Consider the following 26729-nt stretch of genomic DNA (forward strand, 5'->3'; position numbering starts at 1 on the left):
AATTCGGAGCAGGATAAGGTTTGGCCCACTGGCTCTCTGGTTTCACGATTTCAATCTTGTCACAAAAGGGGACCAACTCTTGCACTCAATAATTCATTGAGTCTGTTTTAATAATTTGGTACCCTGTATGACTCTTAGGAAAAGTTACCACCCTCCCATTACTGTAATCAGAAAAGTATCATGAAATATATTGCGAATGGCAGACAATAGTGTGCTCACCAGAGACATCTTGAACGCAATGCCTGTCAACCACTCAAGAAACAGCCACCCTTCTTAGATTGTTCTCTGATTGTACACCCAGCTAGGAAGTTCTGCTGCTTCCTTACTCACCATCGACAGGGCTGAGGTAATCGTGAAGGTGCGGTGCACTGGCTGCTCCCCCAGTCTGCATGAGGAGGTCCCCATAAGGGTTTGGATGGCTGGTCATGAGTGTCATCTGGTGATAGTAATCCGTAGGGTTGGCTCCTGGAGGAGGAGGGGGCAGGCCAAAGAGACCTCTCTCTTTCAGATGCTCATGAGCTACTGCACAGGCAAAGGGTAAAAGGGGGCAGAGGAAGGGGAGAAGAAACAACAAGGGTAAAATATTTCCAGAGACTAAAACTTCTACAGTGATGAGAGAATCTCCCCCTTCTCCCTGCCAAAATCTTGTAAGTTACAACTCTGACGTGTGCTTGGGACGTGTGCTCTCTGTGGACAAAAGACACCAGGCTGGGGCCCTCCACATTCCTCCATTTCCGCAATTTTATAAACAATCTCTCATTTCCACCCCCTTTCTAATAATCCCTCTGTACGAACAGAGTTCACCAGAAAGAGAGAGAAGAAGGGGGGGGGGAGAGGGAGAGAAAGGACAAGGGGGAAGGGACAGGAGGTGGCAAGGGATCTGGGTGCAATAACGCTGTCAGAATTAACATCCCAGCCTATTACAAAAGAAAAATACAAACACAAGCCAGTTAACGAAAACCAGCAGCATGAGAAAATTAAAGCAGAGGTCTAATATGTAGAGAGAGTATGTGTGTTTTTAGTGCTTGGCAGGAGAAAACCATTTGGCTTGCCAGAACCAATTACCCTCACTTTTGCCCATTTGTGAATTTTCAAACCTGCCTCTCTGCCCAAGCTCCATTAACTTATTTACTGTGGCTTTAAAAAAAAAAAAGCGAAAGAAAGAAAGAAAGAAAGAAAGAAAGAAAGATGAAAGCAAGCACAAAGGCCCCTTTCTAAAGCCAAGTAATAATAAAAAAAATCTTTCATAGGCAGGAAGGAGACTCAGGAGTAGCAGGAGGGAGAAAGAGTATAAGAGCAATAAAACACATCTGTAGTTTGCTTAGAGTAGAGTCTTGGAATCTTAACACTTGTTATAGGGAGAGGCCTCTGGGATCACAAAAACCAAATCAGAAGCAACAGAAATACCAAGTTTTACAAGATGCATTAAGTCTGCCTGACTGAAGGATCATGCCTACTATCCAGTTGTCATTCCACAGAGCTTTTTTTTTTAACTTCACCCCAGTTATAGGTTAAGCAAAGCAGAGCAAATTACTTTTTGATACTACAACTCCCAGAATCCCCAGATAACATGCCTGCTAATTGAGGGGTTCTAGAAGCCACACTCCAAGTTCTGTAGAAGAGATACTATATAGACTCTTTTATTTTGGACATACCTCTATCATCCGAGCATCCACATGTAAATCAATAAGGAGTTTGTTATAAATGATTTTTAAATAAAAAGTGGCTGTGTTAGTCTCTTGCAGCATAAAAAGGAGGAAAGGAAGGGGAGAAAAAATGTGCAGCAATTTTAGAGTAACTCGTTTTTATTTTATCATGACCTTTTATGCATATAAGCCCACTATTACATCTGGAAATGTGGGTTTATACTCATGAAGGCTCATGCTAAAATAAAATGTGCTACCACATTTTATTTTTCTCTCTCTCTCCCTTCCACCTTGTTATAAACAAGGAAGTGGTAGAAACATGCTGCTACTTAATTTTTTATTTTTGTTAACAAAAATGCATACAGACATTTTGAAATGTTCCACTCCCAGGATAATTTGAAATAGAGAAAAGAAACTGAAATTAGTAGAAATATATTCACTCTCTAATTTCATGTATTCTATTTAGCTTTGTTTTTAGTAAATAGCAATAGCAATAACATTTCTATACTGCTTATCAGTACTCATTTTAGTGACCTCAGAAGGATGCCAGGCTGAGTGCACCCTGAGCCCCTGGCCGGTATTGAACTCACAACCTTGTGGTTTGTGTGTGAGTGGTTGCAGTACTGGCATTTAACTACTGCGCCACTAGGGCTCCCAGTAAAGTTCAAAAATATCACCCATTTCAAGAGTTCAGATACAACATCCAGTAAACAATTCTGTAACATCCTTTCTCCTTATTTACATATTCAATAAATGATAATCATGTTTCAATGAATGCGTCTTCTTTTTCTCCATGCAGTTCTTTACAGCAAGACCCCAGATCTTTCTTCACCATACAAAAAAGTCTAGTTCAGTAAGTTACTTCCAATTTTACCACAAGTCTTGCAAATGAAATTAATAAATAAGGAAACAAAGTGGCACAATAATGTTTTGACTTGCTGACAGAAGGACAACAAGAATGGTGCCATGCTGGCCTCTCTAGGGTTAATTTTGGTAACACATCAGCCTTTTTTTAACTATTCTGCCCAAGACCATTAGATTCAGGTCCCCGCCTCAAGAGTTTAGTTTTATTTAAAATTTTGTCTGACATCTTTGCTCATATGCACACCCAAATATTTGAAACTGGAAAAACTAATGTTCATGCCAAACAGATCTTTAATCTGAATTTGTGTCTGTAGTGTAGCATTTATATTAACTACCTTTGATTTGGAAAAAAATTCTCACATTAACTATAACTCTACTGAAATATTTTGTAATATTTGAAGGTCACAGACTTCTTTTTCTTTTAGAAACATATAAATGAATAATGCATCTCTTATGATTAATTGATACTCCTTCAATAGTTGTGATATTTGTAATAATTTCTTCTAATGATTCAATTTGAGATAGGAAAAGTTAAGGGCAATAGGGGGCACCCTTGTCTTGTGCCCTGTTACAGAGCATCTAATGTGTTGATGTGTTTAAAAACCAATGTACTGCAATGTATTCTATAAAGAGTAGAAATGATTTTTTTCACAATATCCAGTTTATGTAACAGATGGGGCATAGAAATGCTATCAGTGGCTGCTAGTCATTCTAGCTATACATTGTCTACAGAATCAGAGTAAGTATGCCTCTCATTAAATACTGTTGGGAACAGGGGAGGGATGTGCTAGTGCACTTATGCCCTTGTGTGACTTTCATAGAGCAGGGTTGGGAAGTCTGAGGGCTTCTGAAGATTGCCCAGCATTCCTCACCATTGGATCTGCTAGCTAGGACTGATGGGAGATGCAGTTCAGGAGTATCTGAAGGGCCACATTATTCCACCCTGTCCTACAGGCAATTTGTTGGCTGCTGTGTGAATAGGATTCTGCATTAAATAAGAATTGGGTCTGATCCAGCATGGTTCTTATTACATTCTTCTCAATTCTTCTGAAATAGCTTTGAAATGAAGAGTGAACACAGAAGTGTTACAGCTATAACTCTGATGAACAGCTTAGTTTGTATACACTTAAAGGTGTAAATATATTTGTGTGAACTGTTGGGTTATTCACCTGTGGACAACAAACACCAGGATTGGAACTCAATCAGGCTGAACTGTTTGGTAAGATAGTTCTTCATGAGAAAGAAACAAGCCAAGTACAAAAACTCTTCCTTGCAAAATGCTACTGATAAAACTATAACTGAGGAGCATGTTATATTCTAACAGGAATTGCATTTATATGTGGGAAAGTGTTTTTATTAGAGCTGTTGTTGTGCATACCTACAAAGTTTAAGTAAAATGCTTAGGTGTACCCCACTTACCATCAGCTGGGCTGAGACCTCTGGCAGCTGAGATCATAGAGAGCGTAGGGCTGCTGTGCATGGATCGGAGGTAGTGTTCCATATGTGGGTTCATGTATGGGTGTGGGTGGCTGAAAGGTGACTCTGCGGGTCCAGCAGGATGTGGGGAAAGACGGATGAGGGAGATGTCGGAGATAACAGGACTGCCACTCAGAGTAGGACTGCAAAAGAGAAATATTCTCCATCAACATGAAGTTTTAGCCAGGCTCCTTTTATGCCCAAAGATTAATTAGTTGTTTGGTGATATGCTGCAAAACACAAAAACACAGTTTTAATTACAATGAAACCCATAGATCCTGCAGTGCTTTTTTTTTTTTTTTTTTTTTTGGCTATTGGAATGGATTCTAACATGAAAAAATGTTGTGTTCTGGGATTGTCAACTAATTAAATATATCTTAGGGCCTCGACAGATGGGCCCTTTAACATATCTTGGTGATGTGCTAGCGTTGCCTCGGGGCGCCATTTCCAGAAGCCCCACAACCCTGGGATGTCACCAGGATGTTGGTGACGCCTGCCATTACATGCAATGGAAAATCTCAAGTGCCAGAACATCTGGAATAGAAAGGAATGCATGTGTGCAGTATGTTATGTTTGTTTGTGCATCTTTGATCTTGTCTTTTGCCTTAGACAGCAAAAAGTCTTGGTCAACACCTGGAATACTGTGCATGAGATATGGCTGTGGCCTATAGCTCAGACATTTGCCATTGGTTTCTGGAAGTGGTGAAATTTTAAAAATGGTCTTTCTTTTTCTGCCTTTATTCTCACTCACCTCACAGCCATTGGGGACTAACCTTTCATCTGCACTGAACCTCCCTCAAAGTCACTTTAAGCTAGAGTTGCCAGAAACAGGATGGGATACCTGTACGTTTAATTCTGAACAGATCTTCAAATAAGGGGAGGTACTGTGAAACTCTGTCAAGCATAATAAAGGTACCAGTCCTCCCTTACCTTTCTAAATCCCAACTTTCAACTACAGCCATCTCCTCCCAATGAGGCCATTGCCTCACTAGAGGAGAGTAGGGATGAGATAGGCTGTGGAAGAGAATCCAGTGACAAGAACAGAGCTGGGCACTTCTCTGCATCCCTCCTCTCACTCTCCACCAACAAGTATAGCTGTGTCAGGAGTGGATGGCTGAGGCTGAAAGTTGGGGTTTGGAAGGAGAGGAAGGACAAGTACCTTTGTCCTGCTTAATGAAGCTTTACAGTACCATGTCTTGCTCCAAGGCTTGGTAAGGCCTTGGAGTTAAAGTAGCCCTTTCCCATATCCAATTTGCCACCCTTAAACACACAACATAAACAAGGACATATCTGCTGTTTTAACATCCTCTACATTATTTTTAACCATCTTTGCCTGTTGGAGAAGCCTGTGAGTTCTGAAAGCTTACACGATGTATTGTGCACCTCTGTATTGGCCTAATTAAAATATTACCCTAGTGTTTATTTTGGATTTTGTTTTAGGATCAACATAGCTAATCTTGCATTTTAATCTCTCTCAGTCAGTCTCTCTCTCACACACACAGACAAATTAATGGAGGAGGAAGTCTATGAATGGCTCTTAGCAATGATATGTGTATGGTATCCCTGTTTCTGGAGGCTGTAAGTTACTGAATGTCAACTGATAGGGTATAGGAGAGGGAGGCAGGATTACTGAAGTCAGACCCAGCAGTCCGATCAACTGTTCTTTTAGTGTTTGGTATGAACTGGAGGTAGGGTTGCCATAATTCTCTACTATAAACTGGGATAAAATGTAGGACAAAATTTAGACCAAAATACAGGAAAATTGTAAGATAAAATTTAGCCCAAATGTAGGACTTTTAAGAAAAATTGAGGACCTTAAATGTCCTGCATTTTGGGCTAAATTTTATACCACAATTATCCTGTATTTTGGTCTACATTTTGTCCTACATTTTGTCCCAGTTTATAGTAGAGAATTATGACAACCCTAAATGGAGGGTGTGTGGCTCTCCAAATGCCACTGGACTAGAATGCTCATCAGCCCCTAGCATGCTCAGCCAATAGTAAGGGATACTGAGAGTTGCAATCCAGAAACATCTTAAGAACGATTCAGTTTCCCTCCCTATACCAAGTGTAATGGGAGGGGGGATAGCATTTTTTAAAAATTAACATTTATGGAAAACAGGCCTACAATTTCATAATGCCTTCCAGGCTCACCTGCACAAGGTCATTTTTGTTACTAAGATTATATCAGAAATAGAATCAGCATTCAGAGCTGCCCTGTTTAATAGCACAGGGCTTGTATGTGTCACAGCATGGCATGAAGCTTGTTAGTATCCCCATGATTTCAAAAATGACATCACCCACCCACCCACTGCCAATAATCTGAACATGAGGCTTGATAAAAGCCCCACCTTCCTGTTTCAGGGCAATTTTAAGGTCATCAAGTGACTGTGCAAAATCTATCAGATTCATTCATATTTGTGTAAAGGAGTGGTGGATGGGTGAATGGAAGAAAGAAAGAAAGAAAGAAAGAAAGAAAGAAAGAAAGAAAAGAAAGAAAGCAAAGAGTATGTTTTTGATTTGTTTTGGGACTGTTACAAATAATCTCTGGCCCCATCTGGAAAAAATGAAGGAGGATTTTTTCCCCCCAAAAAGGAAAGTGATGTCATTAAGAAAACATCTGACATTTTAATGCTGATGAAGGCTAAATTCAAGTGTGTGACTGCACTGGGAATGCAGTGATGGGGAGGGAGCTGGATGTAAATTGAAAGCAGCCCCAGACTACCCTAACCCATGGAGTCTGCCTTAATGCATACGCCTAGCAAGAAATTGTCTTACATACAAATAAGCTCCCTTTTTCATCAATACTCAGTTTTTCCCAACAGGGTTGTGAATGCCTTTGATGCAGGCTTGAAACCTTGTATTGCTTGGTTTACAGCCCTTTTGAGCCTATTCTGATCAAACCAGGAGGCCAACATCTAAAGACTGTTAACAATATCTTGTGCTTGCTTTTGCATTTTCATCCAAGGCTTACACATAGGGTTGCCATAATTCTGGACCTCCAAACTGGGACAAATGTAGGACAAAAGTAGGACAAAATTTTCAAATGTAGGACACATTTTTTAAAAAAATGGAGGACACGCAAAAAATTGATGATTTTTTAAAAAATGTTAATATAAATACATGTTTCTTAGGCATGATCAAAATGGAGGACATTTTGGCATTGTTCCAGACAGATGGCAGAAATGTACTTCCTTTTCTGGCTAACCTCCCCCCCCCAATTCCAAACAGCATATTTGGGCATTGAAGAGGAGGAAGAGTGGAAAAGGCAGAGGAGGAGGAAGAGGAGAAGAAGAAGAGGAGGAGGAAGAAGGGGAGGAAGAGGAGGAGGAGAAGAAGAGATGGAGAAGAAGAGGAGGAGAAAGAAGATGAAGAAGAGGAGGAAAAGGAGGAAGAGGAAGAAGGGGAGGAAGAAGGGGAGGAAGAGGAGGAGGAGAAGAAGAGATGGAGAAGAAGAGGAGGAGGAAGAAGATGAAGAAGAGGAGGAAAAGGAGGAAGAAGGAAGAGGAAGAAGGGGAGGAAGAAGGGGAGGAAGAAGGGGAGGAGAAGAAGAGATGGAGAAGAAGAGGAGGAGGAAGAAGATGAAGAAGAGGAGGAAAAGGAGGAAGAAGGAAGAGGAAGAAGGGGAGGAAGAAGGGGAGGAAGAGGAGGAGGAGGAGAAGAAGAGATGGAGAAGAAGAGGAGGAGGAAGAAGATGAAGAAGAGGAGGAAAAGGAGGAAGAGGAAGAAAGGGAGGAAGAAGGGGAGGAGGAGAAGAAGAGATGGAGAACAAGAGGAGGAGAAAGAAGATGAAGAAGAGGAGGAAAGGGAGGAAGAAGGAAGAGGAAGAAGGGGAGGAAGAAGGGGAGGAAGAGGAGGAGGAGAAGAAGAGATGGAGAAGAAGAGGAGGAGGAAGAAGATGAAGAAGAGGAGGAAAAGGAGGAAGAAGGAAGAGGAAGAAGGGGAGGAAGAAGAGGAGGAGGAGGAGGAGAGGAGGAAGAAGAAGAGGAGGAAAAATATGAAGAAGAAGGAGAGGAAGAGGAGGAGAAAGAAGAAGAAGAGGAGGAGGAAGAAAAGGAGGCAGAAGAAGAGGAGGAGGAGAAAGAGGAAAGGCTCTTTCCCCTGCCTGGCTGCCTCCGTCGCCAACGGAGGAAGCCAGGCAAGGGAATGGGGCCTCGCTGAAGCCAAGCCCCAAACCCCTGCCTGGCTGCCTCCGTCGCCGTTTTGCCCCCACCCCCGGGATTTCCCCCCCCCCCCCCAGAGACGGAGGCAGCCAGGCAGAGGTTTGGGGCTTGGCTTCAGCTGTCCTCCAAGCCCCAGCCAAGCCTGGAGGACTCCGCGATCGCGGAGGAGCCCCCAGGGCATGGCTGGGGCTTGGAAGACAGCCGTCCTCCAAGCCCCAGCCAAGCCTGGAGGACTCGCTGGGGGGGGGAGTCCCGGGGTCGGGGCCAAACCGGGGCGGGACCGTGCGGACCCGCCCCAAATCGGGAAAGTCCTGCCCCCAGGCGGGATATGGGAAGCCTACTTACACAGGAGAAGCTGAGTCCTTTCAGTTCCACAAAATGGACATTCACCACATTGGCCAAAAAACAGAACATAAAATTGATAGGAATATTATTTCAGGTGAAATGCCTACTATATTGGTGTATGTATATGTGCATATGCAGATACTGAATATAAGAGATGCCTGAATATTGTTGTTCTGCAAAGTCAAACTTTGCAGAAAAAATGAGAGTATTCTGATCAAGTACTTGGAAATGTAATATAAGAGGGGAATCTAAGACAATTAACCAACTCATTCTCTTAGGAGTTTATCACATGAGGAAAATTGTAAGTTTAAAAGAGGTAGATCCGTGTTTATTGTGCAAATTAAGCGTAAATGCGTGATTGGTTTTCACATGACGTTGTGTGCAATCCGCTATTAATCCGATAGAAAGAGACCTGAGGCAGCATTTAGGCATTCACCGGAAAATATTGTGAATTCATTTTTGCTTCATTCATGAATTCATTTTATTTGTGCAATTGCTATCATGTAAAAGCTAATTGTGGTTTATTCATGGGATAATAATTGATTTTGAGCTTTTTGCCAGATTTCCCATGGTTTACTGGGGCACGTTAACCTCTGGTTCTGCTTTTTGGGCAGACATAGCTGGCTGGCGAGAGGGTCACAGCATTTCATGCTCTGGATTATTTCTTTTTGGTATTGTTATGTTCCTTTATGCATGTGGCAGGAAATGCAGAAGTAATTACTACTCATGCGTGCATGCACAAAAGTTGCTATTTTCAAACCATTAGCGGGATATTCACGCATCTGTTTGAAAACCAAATGTGTGTTCTACCCTCTTTACCACATTGGTAATGCACCCATATCACATTATTGTTGGCTGTGTGTGAATACCATTTGTGCATTTGCATGCTTTCACACGATGTGGACACTTAATACTTTAACAGGATGGTGGCACATATGATCCTCGTGTGATAAACTCCTTACAAAACAAACAAACAAAATGATAACTAACCTACCTCAGGAAGGATATCTCCACAGAAAGTTGAATAAAATTAATATTGGAGCTCACCAAAGTACCCCACAGTATGAACAAAGCAAAGGAGCAACCTTAGAGGAAGTCAGTGGCAAATCTCCTCTGAATAAATCTTGCCAAGGAAATCCTAGGGTAGTGTCATCTAAGTTGGGAGGCACATAACAACAACAAGGAGTGAGCACAGGTGAATGCCTTTCCTCCTTCTTTAGTATTCTTTGGGCTTATCTTTGTGTAAGAAAAAAGATGCCAGCCCAAGATACTTTGCTGGCTCACATATATAGCAAGATGGGAGCACCCATTCGATTTGATGCCCATAAACCAGATGATCTGGAAGCTGAACCTGTCTTTGACACCAGCGGTAAAACAGTATCCTCCACCACAACAGAAAACAGCAGCTGGGTTTATGAGGTGCAGAGCAGAATGCATGACATGTAGCTCTCTCCCCGATATATCTGTTACTGTGTGAGGTGACAATCTCATTCTGCCTAATGGTAGGGCCCATTCTGTCCAAGTGAGTTCTGTTACAAAATTAATTGCCCCATAATGTAACCACATTTCCCAAAGGCCTCCATTACACTTCTGTTATTTTCAAGATATGTGTGCCATTCTCCTGCTGATTCTACTATCTGGCTCATGTGCCTTGCCTTTTTAAATGTTGGATTCCTGTCCCCTTTTAAACTGCTCACATGCTTTTTAATTATTACAGCCCAAGCAATTTTTATTTTAATAAAGGCATCTGTTAATGTTCTATATTTAAAGGTTCTCAAATTTTACAAATTGTAATAAACTCATCTATTGTTTCTTCCTCATGCTGATGTGTTCTTCAAGAAACTGGTTTAGTTTTTCAATACTTCAGCTTCCATTATTATAGAATGCATTTCTCTATTATTCTATCCAAATATTTTCTGATATTTATACATTACACTCATATCCACATACTGTCCAACTATTTCAGAGCTTGGACAGTCATTACATACACCAATCATTACAAGGTCCACAAGAGATAACATTACAATTTTTAAAAAGGAACTTTTAATTCTTTCCAGAACTAATTGAAGTTACTTTTAAATTTTTTAAAATTGAATTCTACATGCTACTGCACTGTGATACAAAACAATATTTCCTCCTATCCACCTTATTGTTGTACACACTCCATTATGTTTCTTTTTTGTCCAGGGTGATGGTTGGAGTTCCTGTGCAGGTATTGGTCTGTATGTGTGGGTTTTCTGTATACTGTGTGACCCAAACGTAGGTTCGGTTTGCGGATGACTAGGACATCCAAGAATGGCAGTGTTCCTTCCTTTTCTTTTTCCATAGTGAATTGGATGTTGGGGTGGATGTTGTTCAGATGGTTCAGGAATACAGCCAGATCTTTTTCTCCATCACACAGGACAAAAAAGAAGCACAATCAAAACACTGGTAGACCGAGCAAAACACATCTGCAAACCCCACTTCTTGGAAGATGAACTGAAGCACTTGGACCGGGCTCTACAGGCTAATGGTTATTCCAGCTCAGACATTAGAAGGGCTGGCACGCCCAGGAAAACCCAGAGAAGTGAAGACAAGCAGCCACCCAAAGGGAAGGTATTCTTACCATACATCAAAGGAGTCAAAGACAGAATAGGCAAAATAGTGAGGAAGCATAACCTGCAAATGGTTTACAAACCAACAAAGAAAATCCAGCAAATGCTTCACTCAGCCAAGGACCAGAGAGACTCTCTCACAGCTGCAGGAGTTTACCGCATACCATGCAGCTGCGGACAAGTCTACATAGGGACCACCAAACGCAGTGTGCAAACAAGAATCAAGGAACACGAGAGACACTGCAGACTGGGTCAGCCAGAAAAATCAGCAGTAGCAGAACATGCCACAAACCATCCTGGGCATAAAATACTGTTTGAAAACACTGAAATTCTGGACCATGCCAACCACTACCATGTCAGGATGTACAGGGAAGCCATTTAAATCCACAAACATCTGGATAATTTCAATCAGAAAGAAGAAACCCTTAGAGTGAACAAAATTTGGCCACCAGTCCTGAGGAATAGGAAAATGAGGAATCAGCAAATGCAAATGGGAAACCACTCAGAGTCAGGGGCTTTCCCAGCAGATAATGATCACCAATTAGCAGACATTAATCCTCTTTTGCATTAGCCTCCCAGCCTGAGGCCTGCCATCAGCACAGAACAATACACATGCAAATCACTCCTGCATTCCCAGGCTCACACAGTATATATATACCCACTTTTTCCAGGCAAGCATTCTCTGAAGATGCCAGCCACAGATGCTGGTGAAACATCAGGAAGAAAATTTTCTAGAATATGGCCACATAGCCCGAACCCGCCCCCCCCCCCCCAAAAAAAAACCCATGGATGCCAGCCATGAAAGCTTTCAACTTCACAATTAACTGATTATTTATAACTAGTTATAAGCTCTGAGCTACTTGGTCTCTACTCCAATAATGTGAGTCTTCCACTCACATCACCTGGTGTCTTCATAAAGAAGAGCAGTTAAGAATAAACATTTTACTAAAGTGCTTTCTGCTAGTATAAAATCAGTAATGGATGCTATCCATTAATTAGCTGCACATTTCCATCATTGTATATTTAATAATAAGCTGTGTGTTTAGGCAACATCTCCTTGATAGTCTCTATCTTCACAATAGATGGAGAGTGGCTATGTTGTCTGGTGGATTCTGGGAATGGTAGTTCCCAAAAAAGAAAGAAAGAAAAGGAAAAAGAGAATCTTTTCCAACCTCAGTGAATGGCCAAGTTAGGTGAATGGATGGTCTGTGGTTTTATTGGGCCAAAGTGAGTGGGTTGAGAGAGAGAGAAGGGGGAGCTGGAGAAAGTTCAGAGGAAAAGTGACACATGTTGCTTCAGAGCATAATTTGCAGCCATTAGGAGAAGGCCTCTGATTATTTCACCAGCTGCTAAGAGTTTTCCCTGCTGGTGCCACATTCTCACCTACCTGTCAATGTTGGAAAACACCCTGCTGACTTAAGAGTCTGATGTACATTCCTCCACAGTCACAGGAAAGCAAGTCAGCCCAGCAGTTGGTGTGCGACAGGAAGCAGGAATGGTGCATTGGCAGTAAGATATATTAGGAACTGACACCTGACACATATAATCAGTAGGGCATCAGGAATGTCCATTGTTTGAAGAAGTATTCTCAGCTTTACAGGCTAAGGAAAGCTTAATTTTCTTAACATTTGTCATTTCTTTGATGCAGTGCAATGAAATAGCATCAGAAGTATGATGTTTTAAGGGAATGTCAAATATGCTGAGGTACAGCAGTCTAAATTGCCAACTTCACTGGAGAGAAAAGACAAAACAACAACTTCCAGGGCATCAGATGCCCTTGTTTCAGTAAACACAACTGACTGACAACCAATGATTCTGAAAAGAGGTAATACTGTCTTAGAAAATACAGATCTGGTGTTTCTGTCTACTGATTCCTGCTTGCATGCACTGGGGCTTTTTCCTCGAGGGCATGTAGAAAATATAGAGGGCATGCATTGAAGCTGTTGTCCAGATGTTTTAGAATATAATTCCCATAATCCCTTATGATTACCTATGCTTGCTAAGGCCTCTGGGAGCTGATGTCCAAAATATCTGGTGTAACAGGTTGTCCATACTTGTTTTAGGATCTGTTCCAACAACATGGAGTTCTGGGTGATGTGTCTCAGCCTAAGACTAAAAACAGCTTTCGAAACACTGCAAGGCTGTCTGGTGTTAGTTGGGCTCTGATGGGCATGGTCAGGCCTTTAGATATGTTTTCTAAATCTTTAACAGTTCATAATATGAATTCAAGCTTTATGTTCCACATGAAGCAGAGTGAGGTGGTAGGAACCCTGAGGAGGTAGAATGAACTGTAACATTTCAGACTGCAGTTAGGAAAACAGGTTTCAGCTGTTTCTCTGTTTAATTATTTGCTAATTTTCTTCTTGAAGGGAGCAATGAGTAATTTTAGCAAATTTCTTCTTACTGTAAGAAAATTTCACAGATTATTTGCCATTGAGACTTTGTGTAAAATTCCCATGCAATGAAAACAGCATTTGCTGTGCAGAACTATTTCTCTGTACAGAAAATAATATTTCTGCCCAGAAATATTATGTAATGTGCAGAGAAATGCTGCTTTCCAAACAAAATGAATACAGGATTTATCCAAGATATTGAATTCAGTTTGAAGATAAGATTCAGCACCTTGGAAAAGAACCTTTACAAGTTTGGGCTAAAACCTGGAAGAGATTCACTGCCTCACTGACATGGAAACCACTAGCCAATACTGTTTTCAGTGTAGGAACTCTGTCCTCCAATGCACTCCAAAATCACTGACAGGCCTTCAAGTTGTTTGTTGTTACCCTGGCCTTGGAGACCCTAAGACTATCATGGGGTTTCTGGGGCTGAGAGTATGCAGCTCACCCAAGATCACCCAGTAGGCTTCCATGACTGAGTGTGGAACTGAACCCTGATCTACAGAGTTGTAGTCCAATGCTCAAGCAGTGGTCAAATTGTCTGGATAAGGAAGTGAACCTCAATTACATATTCCTCCTTTTTTGAATGTGGGAGTGATGGTAGTGGGAAGAAGTCAGACATCAAAGACAGGAATTAGGCTGCAATGGGAACCTTTGAAACCAAATTAAATTAATGTGGTAAGGACAGAACTTTGATTCAAACTTAATAATGGTGATTTTTGTTCCTGTTCAACATGCCTCGCAGCCTATTTTACAGGCATATGTTTCCATGCTACATCAAAGGAGGTAAACATTCTGCTTTAGATCCTAATATTCTTTTTTTTAAAGAAATCTAATTATCTTACATACATAATCTTTCCATTTTATGTCTTGCAGACTACCTTTTTTGCACAGAGCACTCTGCAACAATGAGGATAGAGCTGACTACTCAGGAATTCTTATAAGTAGGAGTTGCTTGTTTGTTTTCAAAAATAGCACCAGCAGCCCCAAAAAGTATGAAAGCTATCTGCATTCATAAAATCCAATTCCCAATATTCTGCCAGTCTTTAGAATGATTAGTACAGTGTGTTCCCAATTTTCAGGCTTGGTGAAGGGGGGGTTTAAGGTGGGTTAAGATGCCCTTCCATTAGCACAATGGAGCTCTGCCAATGTGGAGAATGATTTGAAGGCACACAAGAACAAGTTAAAGCTGAACATGGAGAGAATTATGGTGAAGTTAGAAGTTAGCATTATGTTGGATGACTCCAATCCCTTAAGAAACTTGACTGAGTAGCTGCTGATGACAATGTTAAGAAATAGAATCCAGAGTGAGGTTATGGGAAAAGGAACTGGCCAAGAAGTTAAGTTATTGCAATGCTAGAAATCTGAGGACTGAAAGAAAATTTCATGGGGGAGGGGTATCAGACTTCTTATTGGGGGCACTGCCCTCATTGTCCATCTCTACACCTGCCAGGGGCCCTTTCAGACTGTAGATGGATAGCACTATGGGCTGAATTAGATGGCCCAGAAGGAGTGGACTCAGGCCAGGATTGCAATAACCACATGGCCTGTATCGAAGCTGTGGTCCCTAGCTGGCAGCCAGCAGGACTGGATTAAATCTGCTACTAAAAGGGCCAGCTCTTGCTGGCTTGATGTAGCCTTGGTACAGCTTCTGGCTGCTTTGGGGGCATGCATCGTTTAAACACCATGCCACCAAAGCAGATGCAAGCCACTTTATTTGGCCCATCTGTTTTGGTCCTGCAATTCCACTTCAATTACTATGGGCACATCCTAGCTAAAACGTTTTGAGAATTCTAAAGCTACCTTGTGAAATGGAAAATTCCAAGATTCCATAAAATATTGCCATGGCAGTTAAAATGGAACCATAGTGCTATAACTGTGTAATGTGAAAGGACCCAAGACAGTATCTGGCAACAACTGGACTGTAGTAACTGAACTCTATTATTGTATCCCTACATTCTGTAACTGTAAATACTTTGTGCCAAGATTTCCACAAACAATAAGCAAGAAAGAATGCACCTGCAAAGGAACATAATTTTTAAAGTATGCATGTAACATTCTCATTGAAATCAACTTGTCAAGCACTTGGAAATCAAGTGGTTAAAACATATTAGCATTCAATAGTAAAACGTTTTTTAAAGGGATATGGCTCAGCAGTTAAGATGCTAACTCTGATGATTGCAAGGTTGGAAGTTTGAGGCCCAAGCACTGCATGATGAAGAGAGCGCCTGTCACTAGTCCCAGCTTCTGCCAGCCTAGAGTTTGAAGGCATGTAAAAGTGCAAGTACAGTTGGCCCTCGCCTTATGCGGGGGATCTGTTCCAGACCACGCCGCATTAGGCGAATTCCGCCTAGGCTCGAGCCCCATTGGAAACACAGTGCACAATGTGGGCGCGCTTTACGCGGTCTTGAGCATAGATGTTCAAGCCGAGGGGGCGCGTGGGGCGGGGCAGTAGTGTGCGGGGTACCATGGGTGTGAGCGCCCATTCATATGAATGGCATGCACCGCCTCGCGTGCCCCGCGCGCTCCCTCAGCTTGAGCACCTATGCTCAAGACCGCATAAAGCGCGCCCGCGTATAATGCGGGCGCGCTGTAGATAAATAGGTACCACTTCAGTGGGAAGATAACAGTGTTCTGTGAAGTCATGCTGGCCACATGATAACAGAGTTGTCTGACAATGCTGGCTCTTCAGTTTAGTAATGGAAACGGACACCACCACCTACAGTTGGACACAACTTGACAACCCTTTACCTTTTTTTTTCATTTTAAAAAAGCAATTAAACAACATTAAAATAATCCAGGAAGTATATACAGTGGGTATATCTGCTCAGGTTTGGTCCCAAGACACACTGTGGGTACTAAAATCTGTGGATGCTCAAGTCTCATTAAATACAAAAGCACAGTAAAATGGTGTCACTTATAGAAAATGGCAAAATCAGGGTTTGCTTTTTGGAGTTTATATTCTTTTTAATATTTTCAAGTTGTGGATGCTTGAATTGGTGGATACAAATAATCCGTGGATACGGAGAGGTGCCTGTAAATTTATTTGATATATCAAATGTTATGAGTGTATTAGTAACAAATTAATTTCAACTTAATATTTTAAATTATTTTAATTATTTAAATTGTTAATTAATTATTTTGTTATTTTAAAAGTGAACTATTATTTCCACCATAATGATGAAATGAACTAATGTAAAATTACTTTAAAAAAATAACACAGAGTTATTAAGAACACAGTTACTTTATTATAACACCAAGGTTATAATTTTCAAAATTTTTGTTGAAAATTTTAATGAATACAGGGTAACAATTCACTTTTAAATGAATTATTTCCATGATCTGCTTAAAGTGTGTGGTTCTGTCAGGATTTAGCACTTCATATAAGGAGCAATAGCTACTTCCTCATGTTCCAAGGACAAGCTGCCATTTAAATAGCCAGAACTCACTATTATCCAAGCCTCAGTGGTCTCAGCAGGCCCTCTTTCTCATTCTCTCAGCACATACTTCATTTTGTTATGCAGACACATATCTGTACACAAATCCTACACTGCTTGACCCCAATCTCACCCTGTTTCCATTACAACACTGTTGTAGGCTCATCCAGACTTGCTTCCGTGCCAGCTCTGGACTGTCATTCCTTTTGTGGAGTGGTAATAAAGAAATCAGTTTTAAGCTGACAAAAAGCAGATTTCTTACTGAGTAAACACTGATGTTTTGGTAGGGAAATTAAGTTATAAAATTGTTTCTAGATGGAGATACCAACCCATGCAGATGGACCTTGTTAAGGCACTACAATAGAATACCATCCACTCTGGCTTAATTCAATTGCTGCCTACTTAGCAGGGACTTTATGCTGCAACTTCCAAATTGTATTTTTTTTTCTTCTGTACTTGGAAAAGCCAGACACTTGCTTCTATCAATGAAATAGCTGTAGACCATTTGTACTATGTCATCAAGTAGAAAGCATTTGTGATCTGCATCCATGCTGGAGAAATAATCCAGTTTGACATCACTTTAACTGCCCTGGCTCAATGCTATGGAATTCTGGGCTTGATACTATGGAATTTTGGGATACCAATATCCTGGTTTCATTCAAACTCCTTCTCCAGTCCCACTTTTTTGTGTGCAGCCTTGGAACATTCTTCTAGTTCCAGAGCCTTAGTGTAAATAAGCTCTAGTTAAGTGTAACTGAAATAACTACACAGAGAAATCAAGTAGTGAAGAAAGGGCAGATGCAACATATCTTGTCCACATTCATATTTTTCTAAATACAGTGAGCCCTTGTATTTGTTTCCAGGACACCTGGAAAATCTGTGGATGCTAAACTGTCATTAAATACAATGGCATTGTAAAATGTGTGTCTGTGTGTGTTGTGTGCCTTCAAGTTGTTTCCAACTTATGGCGGCCATAAGGTGATCTTACCATGGGGTTTTCTTGGCTAGATTTGTTCAGAGGAGGTTTACTTGCTTTCCAACTGACAGGTTGGCAGAAGCTGGGACTAGTCTTTCCTTGAGGCTGAGAGAATGTGATCTGCCCAAGGTCACCCTATGGATTTCTTGTCCAAGTGCGAATTGAACCCTGGTCTCCATAACTGTAGTCCAACGCTCAACCATGCCCAACTACTACACTATGCTGGCTCATAGTAAAATAGTGTCTCTTATATAAAATGGCCAAATCAAGGCTTGCTTTTTATTTATTATAATAACTGTTGTTGTTGTTGTTATGGAATATTTTTAAGCTGTGGATGATGGAATCCATGGATGCAGAATCCATGGGTACAGAGGGCTGACTGTACTATGTTTTCCAGTACTGTACTACATCCTTTTCCTTTCTCAAGTGGCACAAAAAAAAAAAGGATAGTGAATGAAAAGCTTATATATTTAACCTCTTTTTATATAGAAAAGTCTATGTATTTATTTTAGAATTCATCACAAAACTGAAGGTAATTACCACCACCACCACCCCCAAATTCATGGACCATCCTGAAGCTCATGCCCCCGAATCAACAACCCAGATCTAGAACAATTTTCTGTGATGATTATTGGGCTTGAATATTCCTGAGTTTATTTTGCCTGAAGTGTATTTGTACTATAAGAACTAGTCTATATTCCAGAATCCTAAACTGAGGAATATCTATATTCCTATAGGTATAGATATATTCAAAATAGTCAGGTAATAGGGCCAACCTTAGATGCGTCGCCAAGTCAAGTCTAAAATGGTGCCTTTCCCTCAGCCAAGTCAAGGTGTGCCAACCATGGTATTCTGAAGCCAGCCTTGCCCATGGTTGACACATGAGGCAGAAAGTATATAAGCAGCTCTTCCCCTCCTTAGCAGTTAAGGACACAATCAGTGAGAGCAAAACTAAAAATCATGCTGACTTTTCATGACACTTTTTGTTCCCCAAGGCACCCTCCTTGCTCTGCCTAATGGTGGGGCTGGCCTGGTTGCAACTGGTAGCTGTATTCAGTGATATACCCTACTTCAAATATTCTTCAAGTGCCAGTGTTAGCCTGCATTTTAATATCCTCAAAGAGCACTTGTGGGTTTGGCAATGTCAATGTTTATGTGGAAATTCAATCCATTAATTAGTGAAAAGCCAGATTAGTAAGAAATTATTTCTGATTTTTCTCACAGGCATACTGCGAAAAGAGAGGGGAAGGAGCATCTGATCCTCGGGATAGCGGGAGCTAGGCTCATCCTACTTATGATGAACCCTCCAAACTCAGACTCTCTCTCTTTCTCTGTATACCTTCCAGAATCCATGCACTTAAGACTGTGTGTCAGTTTCAAGGACGAGTGGAAAGCAGACCTGATCTGGGGCTCTCTTTACGATCTGAAATTTCTGTGGTGAATGCCATATGATTTTTACCATTTAGCAGTGGACAGAAGGCTTATTTTTGCACGGCATAATGTTTACGGTAGACTGTCAGCATGTAGCATGATGTAAGCCACTATGTTAGCCAAATAGCTATTATAAAGTATGTTCTTTACATAAAGCATTCAGCAAGTTTTTTCTTTTTAAAGAGGGTGTGCTTAGTCTAAAGTACGGAAGAAGAAAGCGAAAAAAGAAAACACACATTTGTTTTGCTAATTTAAACTAGACTTGTTTTTAAAAGAGATTTCTGGCTGCAATCATAATACTGTAACCTTTTGCCAGGTACTGAAAACTATCTTAATTAGATTCTATATAAAGTGTACTGATATAAAATAAAATAAAATAACTCGGAATCCTACAGATGTCTGCTAGGCAGTAAGACTCCTTGAGTTTAATGGAGCTTACTCCTGGGTAAGCAGGTATTGAGTTGCACCCTAAATATATTAGAGTTTTACTAAATGTAGAAGGCAGCCAGGTTTTTCAGCAGCCTGCTCAGGAAGAAAGAAAGATGGAAACCAGAGTATATAAGGGGGAAAAATCACTGGCAGACTTTGGAACTTGGCAGACCATGGAACATATTTTCTTTCCTACATTATATGAACCTGAAAGGAGGAATAGAGCCTCTGATCATATGCAAAGTGCATTTCCTTCACCGCTGAACAAATTGGTATAATGTCTGAGGAACAAGTCTAATATCTGGGATGGAAGGAATGCTTGAAATATAAATGATACTCACTCAAATTGAATGGGCCAGATTTGAATGTGATTCATCTTCCTTCAGGATGGTTCTGATACATATTTGGCCTTCCACATTCACCATGCCTTCCACTGCCTCTTACCACATCCAACTTCTTCAAATATTTTTATTAATAAAAAAGCAACAACACCAATCCTGGTTTTGCACAATTTATTATTTATTATTTCTAAATCTATAACTTCACATTTATCTATCTTTAAATTCATTTTGTTCATTTTGGCCTACTTCTCCATTTGGTCAGTGTTGCTTTTGATCACTGTTTCTGTCTCATATAGAGTTCACAGGCCCTCATAATGTCTCTGGCTTTGAAGGGCCCACCACCCATCCTCTTGCTGAATTGCTCAAACCTTGGGTGGTGAGGGTGGCTCCAGTGGCAGCAAGAGAAAGAAGACAGCAGTGGTGGCAAGAGGAAGCTTATGTGGGTCATCTGGTGATATCCACTGACCTAAAGTGGTGGTGGTGTTGAGGAAGGATGGGGTGGGAGATGGTGCATAAAGGAATAAGATAAAAGGAGGCGGTAGGAGAAAGAGGGATGGGATGATTGGGCATTTCTATTAGACCTCTCTACTTCGGCAATTTTGGAGAGAGGCGAAAACTAAAATATGTGGGATGTACAGAAAAGGAGTAGTAGAACAGCTTGGTCGGGCCTTGCCTGACAGAAGAAGGCCCCCCCTCTATCCACCATCATCCAGAGGGAGAGATGGGCAGGCCAACTCCATCAGGCCTTGCCTGAAAAGAAGAAGGCCCTCCCTCCATCCACCATCATCCAGAGGGAGAGATTGGCAGGCCTGCTCCATTGGGCCTTGCCTGTCAGAAGAACCCCCCCCCCTCTATCCACCATCATCCAGAGGGAGAGATGGGCAGGCCAACTCCTTCGGGCCTAGCCTGAAAAGAAGAAGGCCCTCCCTCTATCCACCTTCATCCAGAGGGAGAGATGGGCAGGCCAACTCCATTGGCCCTTGCCTGACAGAAGAAGGCCCTCCCTCTATCCACCTTCATCCAGAGGGAGAGATTGGCAGGCCTGCTCCATTGGGCCTTGCCTGACAGAAGAAGCCCCCCCCCCTCTATCCACCATCATCCAGAGGGAGAGATGGGCAGGCCAACTCCTTCGGGCCTAGCCTGAAAAGAAGAAGGCCCTCCCTCTATCCACCTTCATCCAGAGGGAGAGATGGGCAGGCCAACTCCATTGGCCCTTGCCTGACAGAAGAAGGCCCTCCCTCTATCCACCTTCATCCAGAGGGAGAGATGGGCAGCCAACTCCATTGGGCCTAGCCTGAAAAGAAGAAGACCCTCCCTCTATCCACCATCATCCAGAGGGAGAGATGGGCAGGCCAACTCCATTGGGCCTACCCTGAAAAGAAGAAGGCCCTCCCTCTATCCACCATCATCCAGAGGGAGAGATGGGCAGGCCAACTCCTTCGGGCCTAGCCTGAAAAGAAGAAGGCCCTCCCTCTATCCACCTTCATCCAGAGGGAGAGATGGGCAGGCCAACTCCATTGGCCCTTGCCTGACAGAAGAAGGCCCTCCCTCTATCCACCTTCATCCAGAGGGAGAGATGGGCAGGCCAACTCCATTGGCCCTTGCCTGACAGAAGAAGGCCCTCCCTCTATCCACCTTCATCCAGAGGGAGAGATTGGCAGGCCTGCTCCATTGGGCCTTGCCTGACAGAAGAAGCCCCCCCCCCCTCTATCCACCATCATCCAGAGGGAGAGATGGGCAGGCCAACTCCTTCGGGCCTAGCCTGAAAAGAAGAAGGCCCTCCCTCTATCCACCTTCATCCAGAGGGAGAGATGGGCAGGCCAACTCCATTGGCCCTTGCCTGACAGAAGAAGGCCCTCCCTCTATCCACCTTCATCCAGAGGGAGAGATGGGCAGGCCAACTCCATTGGGCCTAGCCTGAAAAGAAGAAGACCCTCCCTCTATCCACCATCATCCAGAGGGAGAGATGGGCAGGCCAACTCCATTGGGCCTAGCCTGAAAAGAAGAAGGCCCTCCCTCTATCCACCATCATCCAGAGGGAGAGATGGGCAGGCCAACTCCTTCGGGCCTAGCCTGAAAAGAAGAAGGCCCTCCCTCTATCCACCATCATCCAGAGGGAGAGATGGGCAGGCCAACTCCTTCGGGCCTAGCCTGAAAAGAAGAAGGCCCTCCCTCTATCCACCATCATCCAGAGGAGAGATGGGCAGGCCAACTCCAGGCCTTGCCTGAAAAAGAAGAACGGCCCTCCCTCCAGTCCAACTGCCTTGGTCCAGGCCTCAGAGGGAGAGAAGGTTTGCTGGACTTTTCCCCTTCCCCACTTCCATTCCCTTCTCCTTTTGTGTCTTGTCTTTTTAGATTGTAAGCCTGAGGACAGGGAAATGTCTAATTTAAAACAATGTAAGCCACTATGATAGCCTTTTGGCTGAAGAGCGGGGTATAAATACTATAAATAAATAATAATAAATAGATGCAAAAGATTATTAAATGTGTGTGCGAGTGTTTCCATTGGTTCCTGTTGGAAAATATATAGGCTAAGGGGGAAGGGTTGGGGGTAAAACAAGAAGTAGCATGGTGTTCTGATTAGAATGCTGAAAGGGAGAACAGGAGCCCTTTTACACTACATGGTTATAGCACTGTGACTTCACATTGACTATCATGGTTCTTTCCTACAGAATCTTACGATTTGCACTTCAGGGAGGGACATTTAAAATTCTCAGCCTGAGTGCTCTCCTTAGCCTCTGACCAAACTACAAATCTCAGGAATCCATCACGAACATTGATGCAAAGCTAGAGTTATAGAAAAGACTGTTATTGTGGTGGTTGCTGTCAAGCAGAGGGGAAACATGCAACACATAAACCCTCAAATTTATGTTATCAGCCCAAGCAAGGCATGGATTAGGCCAAGGATGGTGACTCTCTGGATATGGATAATGTACGGGAGGATCCATTGTCGCATAAATTTCTTCTGACATTACCTCTCAACAATGATTAGAGATAAGAGGGTGTTTAAAGGTATTTCACCTTTATGTGCAGTCATTTGCAGCCAGGCAAGGTGTGATGTAAAACTGAGTTATAATGTGCATTCTAGACCACACCAATTGGGAGAGGGTTTATTTCCCCCCCCACTTTTTTTTGTCTGACAAAACCTAGATCCAGTTGTGAAAGCACCCACAAGCAACTCAATAATTTGGCTTTTTGTAATCCAACTTATAATGTTTTTTAACACATAATCATGCTGTTTTATTTAATCATTCTTTTCTGGCTTGGTTTTAAGAAAGCAAACAATGTAATTGTGTGGGATTCCAAAAATCATAAAGTGGGGCAGTTAAGAAGAGCAAAAGCCTGGTAAGAAATGTGAAGATCAGACCTCAGCCCACATTTAATAATAATAATAATTTATATTTCGCTTAATGTCAGGGAATCTAAGCAGATTACAGCAGTAAAATAACATACAATTAAAAGAGAAATGCATTAAAAATTCCAAAATCCGCAACTCCCCCCACATAAAAACACAATCGAGTCCTAAAAAGAGATTAAACCAAAAAAGAAAAATTAAAAACATTAATGTACAAATACACTAAAATGAGATAAAAAATTTTCAGGAGGATTCTGGGTAGGGGGAAAAATAAAAGATGGAGGATGAAGGGAGGGGGGAGGAGGCAGGTCAGCAAGGGTGTTCTAGTCTGGAAAGGCCTGCTGGAAGAAATCTGTCTTAATAGCCTTCTTGAAGATCTGACGGATCTCGTCCGGCAGGTCGTTCCAGAGTCTAGGAGCGGCTGATGAAAAAGATCTCTGGGTCACTGCTGAAAGTCTAGTCCTCTTAGATTGGAGCAGATTCTTCCCAGTAGAATGGGGTGCGGGTGGATTATATGGGAGAAGGCGCTCCTGCAAGAAGTCAGGACCCAAGTCATGTAGGGCTTTAAAGGTTAGAACCAACACCTTGTACCTTGCCCAGAAACTGACAGGCAGCCAGTGGAGAGATTTTAGAACCGGTGTAATATGGGCACTTCTGGATGTGCCCATGACCAGCCTGGCTGCCATATTTTGTACCAATTGAAGTTTCTGAACGTGGCACAAGGGTAGCCCCATGTAGAGCATGTTGCAGAAGTCGAAGAGGTTACCAGCGCATGTACTACTGTTTCAAAGTCTCCCTGCTCCAGGAAGGGGTGCAGTTGGCATATCAGCCAATGCTGATAGCAAGTGCCCCTGACTGTCACATCCACCTGAGCAGTCAGTTGAAGCAACGAGTCCAGGAGTGCCCCCAAGCTGCAGACAGAGTCCTTCAGGGGAAGTGCGACCCCATCCAGAACTGGCTGGCATAACTCCATTCCTGGATTAGGTGTCCCTATTACAAGTACCTCCATTTTACCTGGATTCAATTTGAGTTTGTTTTCCCTCATTTACATACCAAGAAGCCATGCTAGATTTCAGCTAGAGCCCACCAAATGAGGTTGTTGGACAGAAGCTATTAGCGCAACTGAAGATGGATATAAAATGTTAGAAGGTTGCTATCTGTTAATTAAGAAACATGCTTGAGTGGTGAATTGATAGAGCATATCTATGCAGATGTAAATAATCAGTGAGACGTAGCCAGTGTAATGTGAAGAAGACTGCAGTCCAACAATGTGTAGAGAGTGCTAGTAGCCTGCCCCATTCTTTCCCAAATTAATCTGTAGATGCCAAGGACTGAATCTAGAGCATCTACTGTCTGACCATCTAATTAAAAAGATTGTATGTATAGCGCTGTGTAAATTTACAGCGCTTTATAAATAAAGGATAATAATAATAATAATAATAATAATAATAATAATAGGGCTGTTTTGCAAAGCATAAGCTCTACCACTGACCTATGGCACTTTGATGCATCAGAGACCATGCCCCTGTTCACTGTGGGGTTCTGCTAACTGCAATTCAAAAAATGGAATTTTTCGAAGTTATAGCCTAATACTTTGTGGCTATAACGTGTGTAATCTGTATAACCCCAGTGTGCTGTCTTGTGCATAATTATTTTGTATACAATAGTACTCCATGTAATCATGCACTGGACTGCAGCTCTTGCCTTCAAACATTTTTATGTTTGACACTCATGAATGGTGCAAAGAGAGATAGATATCTGTATCAACCCAAAGGCAGACAGCTAGGCCACTTTGTAATCAATATTTGGAACTTTGAAAGGAACTACAGTCTGCCCGCCCCAACTGCAGTCTATCATCTGTGGATTTGGGTATCCACAGATGGCACCATCCTATTGTCCTAATGGCAGTGTGAACATGATTTCATAGTTACACATAGCCAATTATAAATCTCGCTACATGAGAACATCTCTGAAGGCAAATGAATCCTTTGAATTCCTCTTGCTTATGGTATTCAATAAGACATAAATAAGATTTCATTGATCTTTTCTTGTTTCTTTTTTTGTTATGTCATGATATTATGATATTAACATGTATAATACAATGAAGATAAATACAAAAACAATTTTAGAGGGACAGTTATGCTATAATTTGTATTGTTTACAAATGCAGGATTAAAAGGAAGTCATGAAAAAGGGTCACGAATTGGAATATTGAAAAGAAGACTCTAATCTTGATTTTATAAAGGATTTGAAATTTCTTTTGTACTGTAATTTATCTTTGCAGTATGGTGTCTTTGCAGTATGAAATTTGTATTATAGATTTTAATTAATAAAGACTATTTCTAAAAAAAAAAGAAAAAAGAATTCACCTTGCTTGAAGTTTTAGAGTGGGTATATATGGTTGTGTTGGTGACATCTAGTGACATAACTTTTGTATTTTGTTCATACTGTGGAAGGAGGTATCAAATATCTCCTTGCAAAATAGCTTCCCTGCAGAAGGCAGCTTCTTTGCTCTCCATAGCCAGTGGAAGGTGGAAGGGGGTAGCAGAGCAGAATCTAGCTGTGGTTATACAGCCAGTAGAAAAGCACATATGTCACCCTACAGGAACCTCAGTATATGTAAATGCTGGAATGCCACCTTACACGTAGGCTGGAAGGGGTAGCCCGTCTCTGTACAAGTTACATAAGATCTCAGCTGCTGTGCACAGGGAAGAAAGGGTTATCACTGCTGCTGAAATAAATCTGCCAATATTTGCTGTCTTGAACAGAGGGTGTCCATTCATGCTGTGCCATAGACCAGTTGTAGAGGCATACAACCATGTGAAGCTGTCCCAGAAGATGGAATGCAGTGCACTGATGTCTCCATTTGGATGCATATCTAAAAGTAGATACATGTGAACATGACACTACATTGAATCTAACACATATGAGCAAAGGACAGCTAGCTTGGTAGTGTTGGCAAAAAAAGAGAAAAATTTCTTCTTCCTGACTTCCCTTTCCTCTTCACCTCCTTGTGAAAAGTGTCAAACATTTTGGCAAACAAGTGCAAAACTCCACTTCAAAGGGAGTTTTAGCTTAACACTAACTTGAAAACAATGAAAAAGTGCATTGGCCTTGATGATAAATTCTAAGTTAGAAGATTACTTTTCCCTGTAGTAGACAGTATGGACCTGGTGATAAATGGATGACAGAAATTGCATTCAAGACCCAAAAGTATTCTACATGTGCAAACAAACCTATCTTGAACTATGGAGACAGGAGCAATCAGCACCCTCTTGT

At 41.8% G+C, this 26729-nt stretch overlaps 1 protein-coding gene across 1 annotated transcript in view; it reads right to left on the reverse strand.

Annotated features, from left to right (window-relative positions):
• The window catches only part of GLI2 (GLI family zinc finger 2), a 302294-nt gene that overhangs the window by 51461 nt on the left and 224104 nt on the right, over nucleotides 1–26729 (reverse strand). The window contains exons 5-6 of the mRNA XM_089520297.1: nucleotides 3930–4129; nucleotides 331–522 (exon numbers count right to left, since the gene is read on the reverse strand). Of these exons, the coding sequence (XP_089376423.1) occupies nucleotides 331–522; nucleotides 3930–4129 (392 nt within the window). The remainder of the gene's footprint in view (nucleotides 1–330; nucleotides 523–3929; nucleotides 4130–26729) is intronic.

This window comes from Sceloporus occidentalis, unplaced genomic scaffold, assembly GCF_023333645.1.
Source record: "Sceloporus occidentalis isolate IW3139 unplaced genomic scaffold, rSceOcc1.0.p SCAF_4, whole genome shotgun sequence".
Classification (NCBI taxonomy): Eukaryota; Metazoa; Chordata; class Lepidosauria; order Squamata; family Phrynosomatidae; genus Sceloporus; species Sceloporus occidentalis.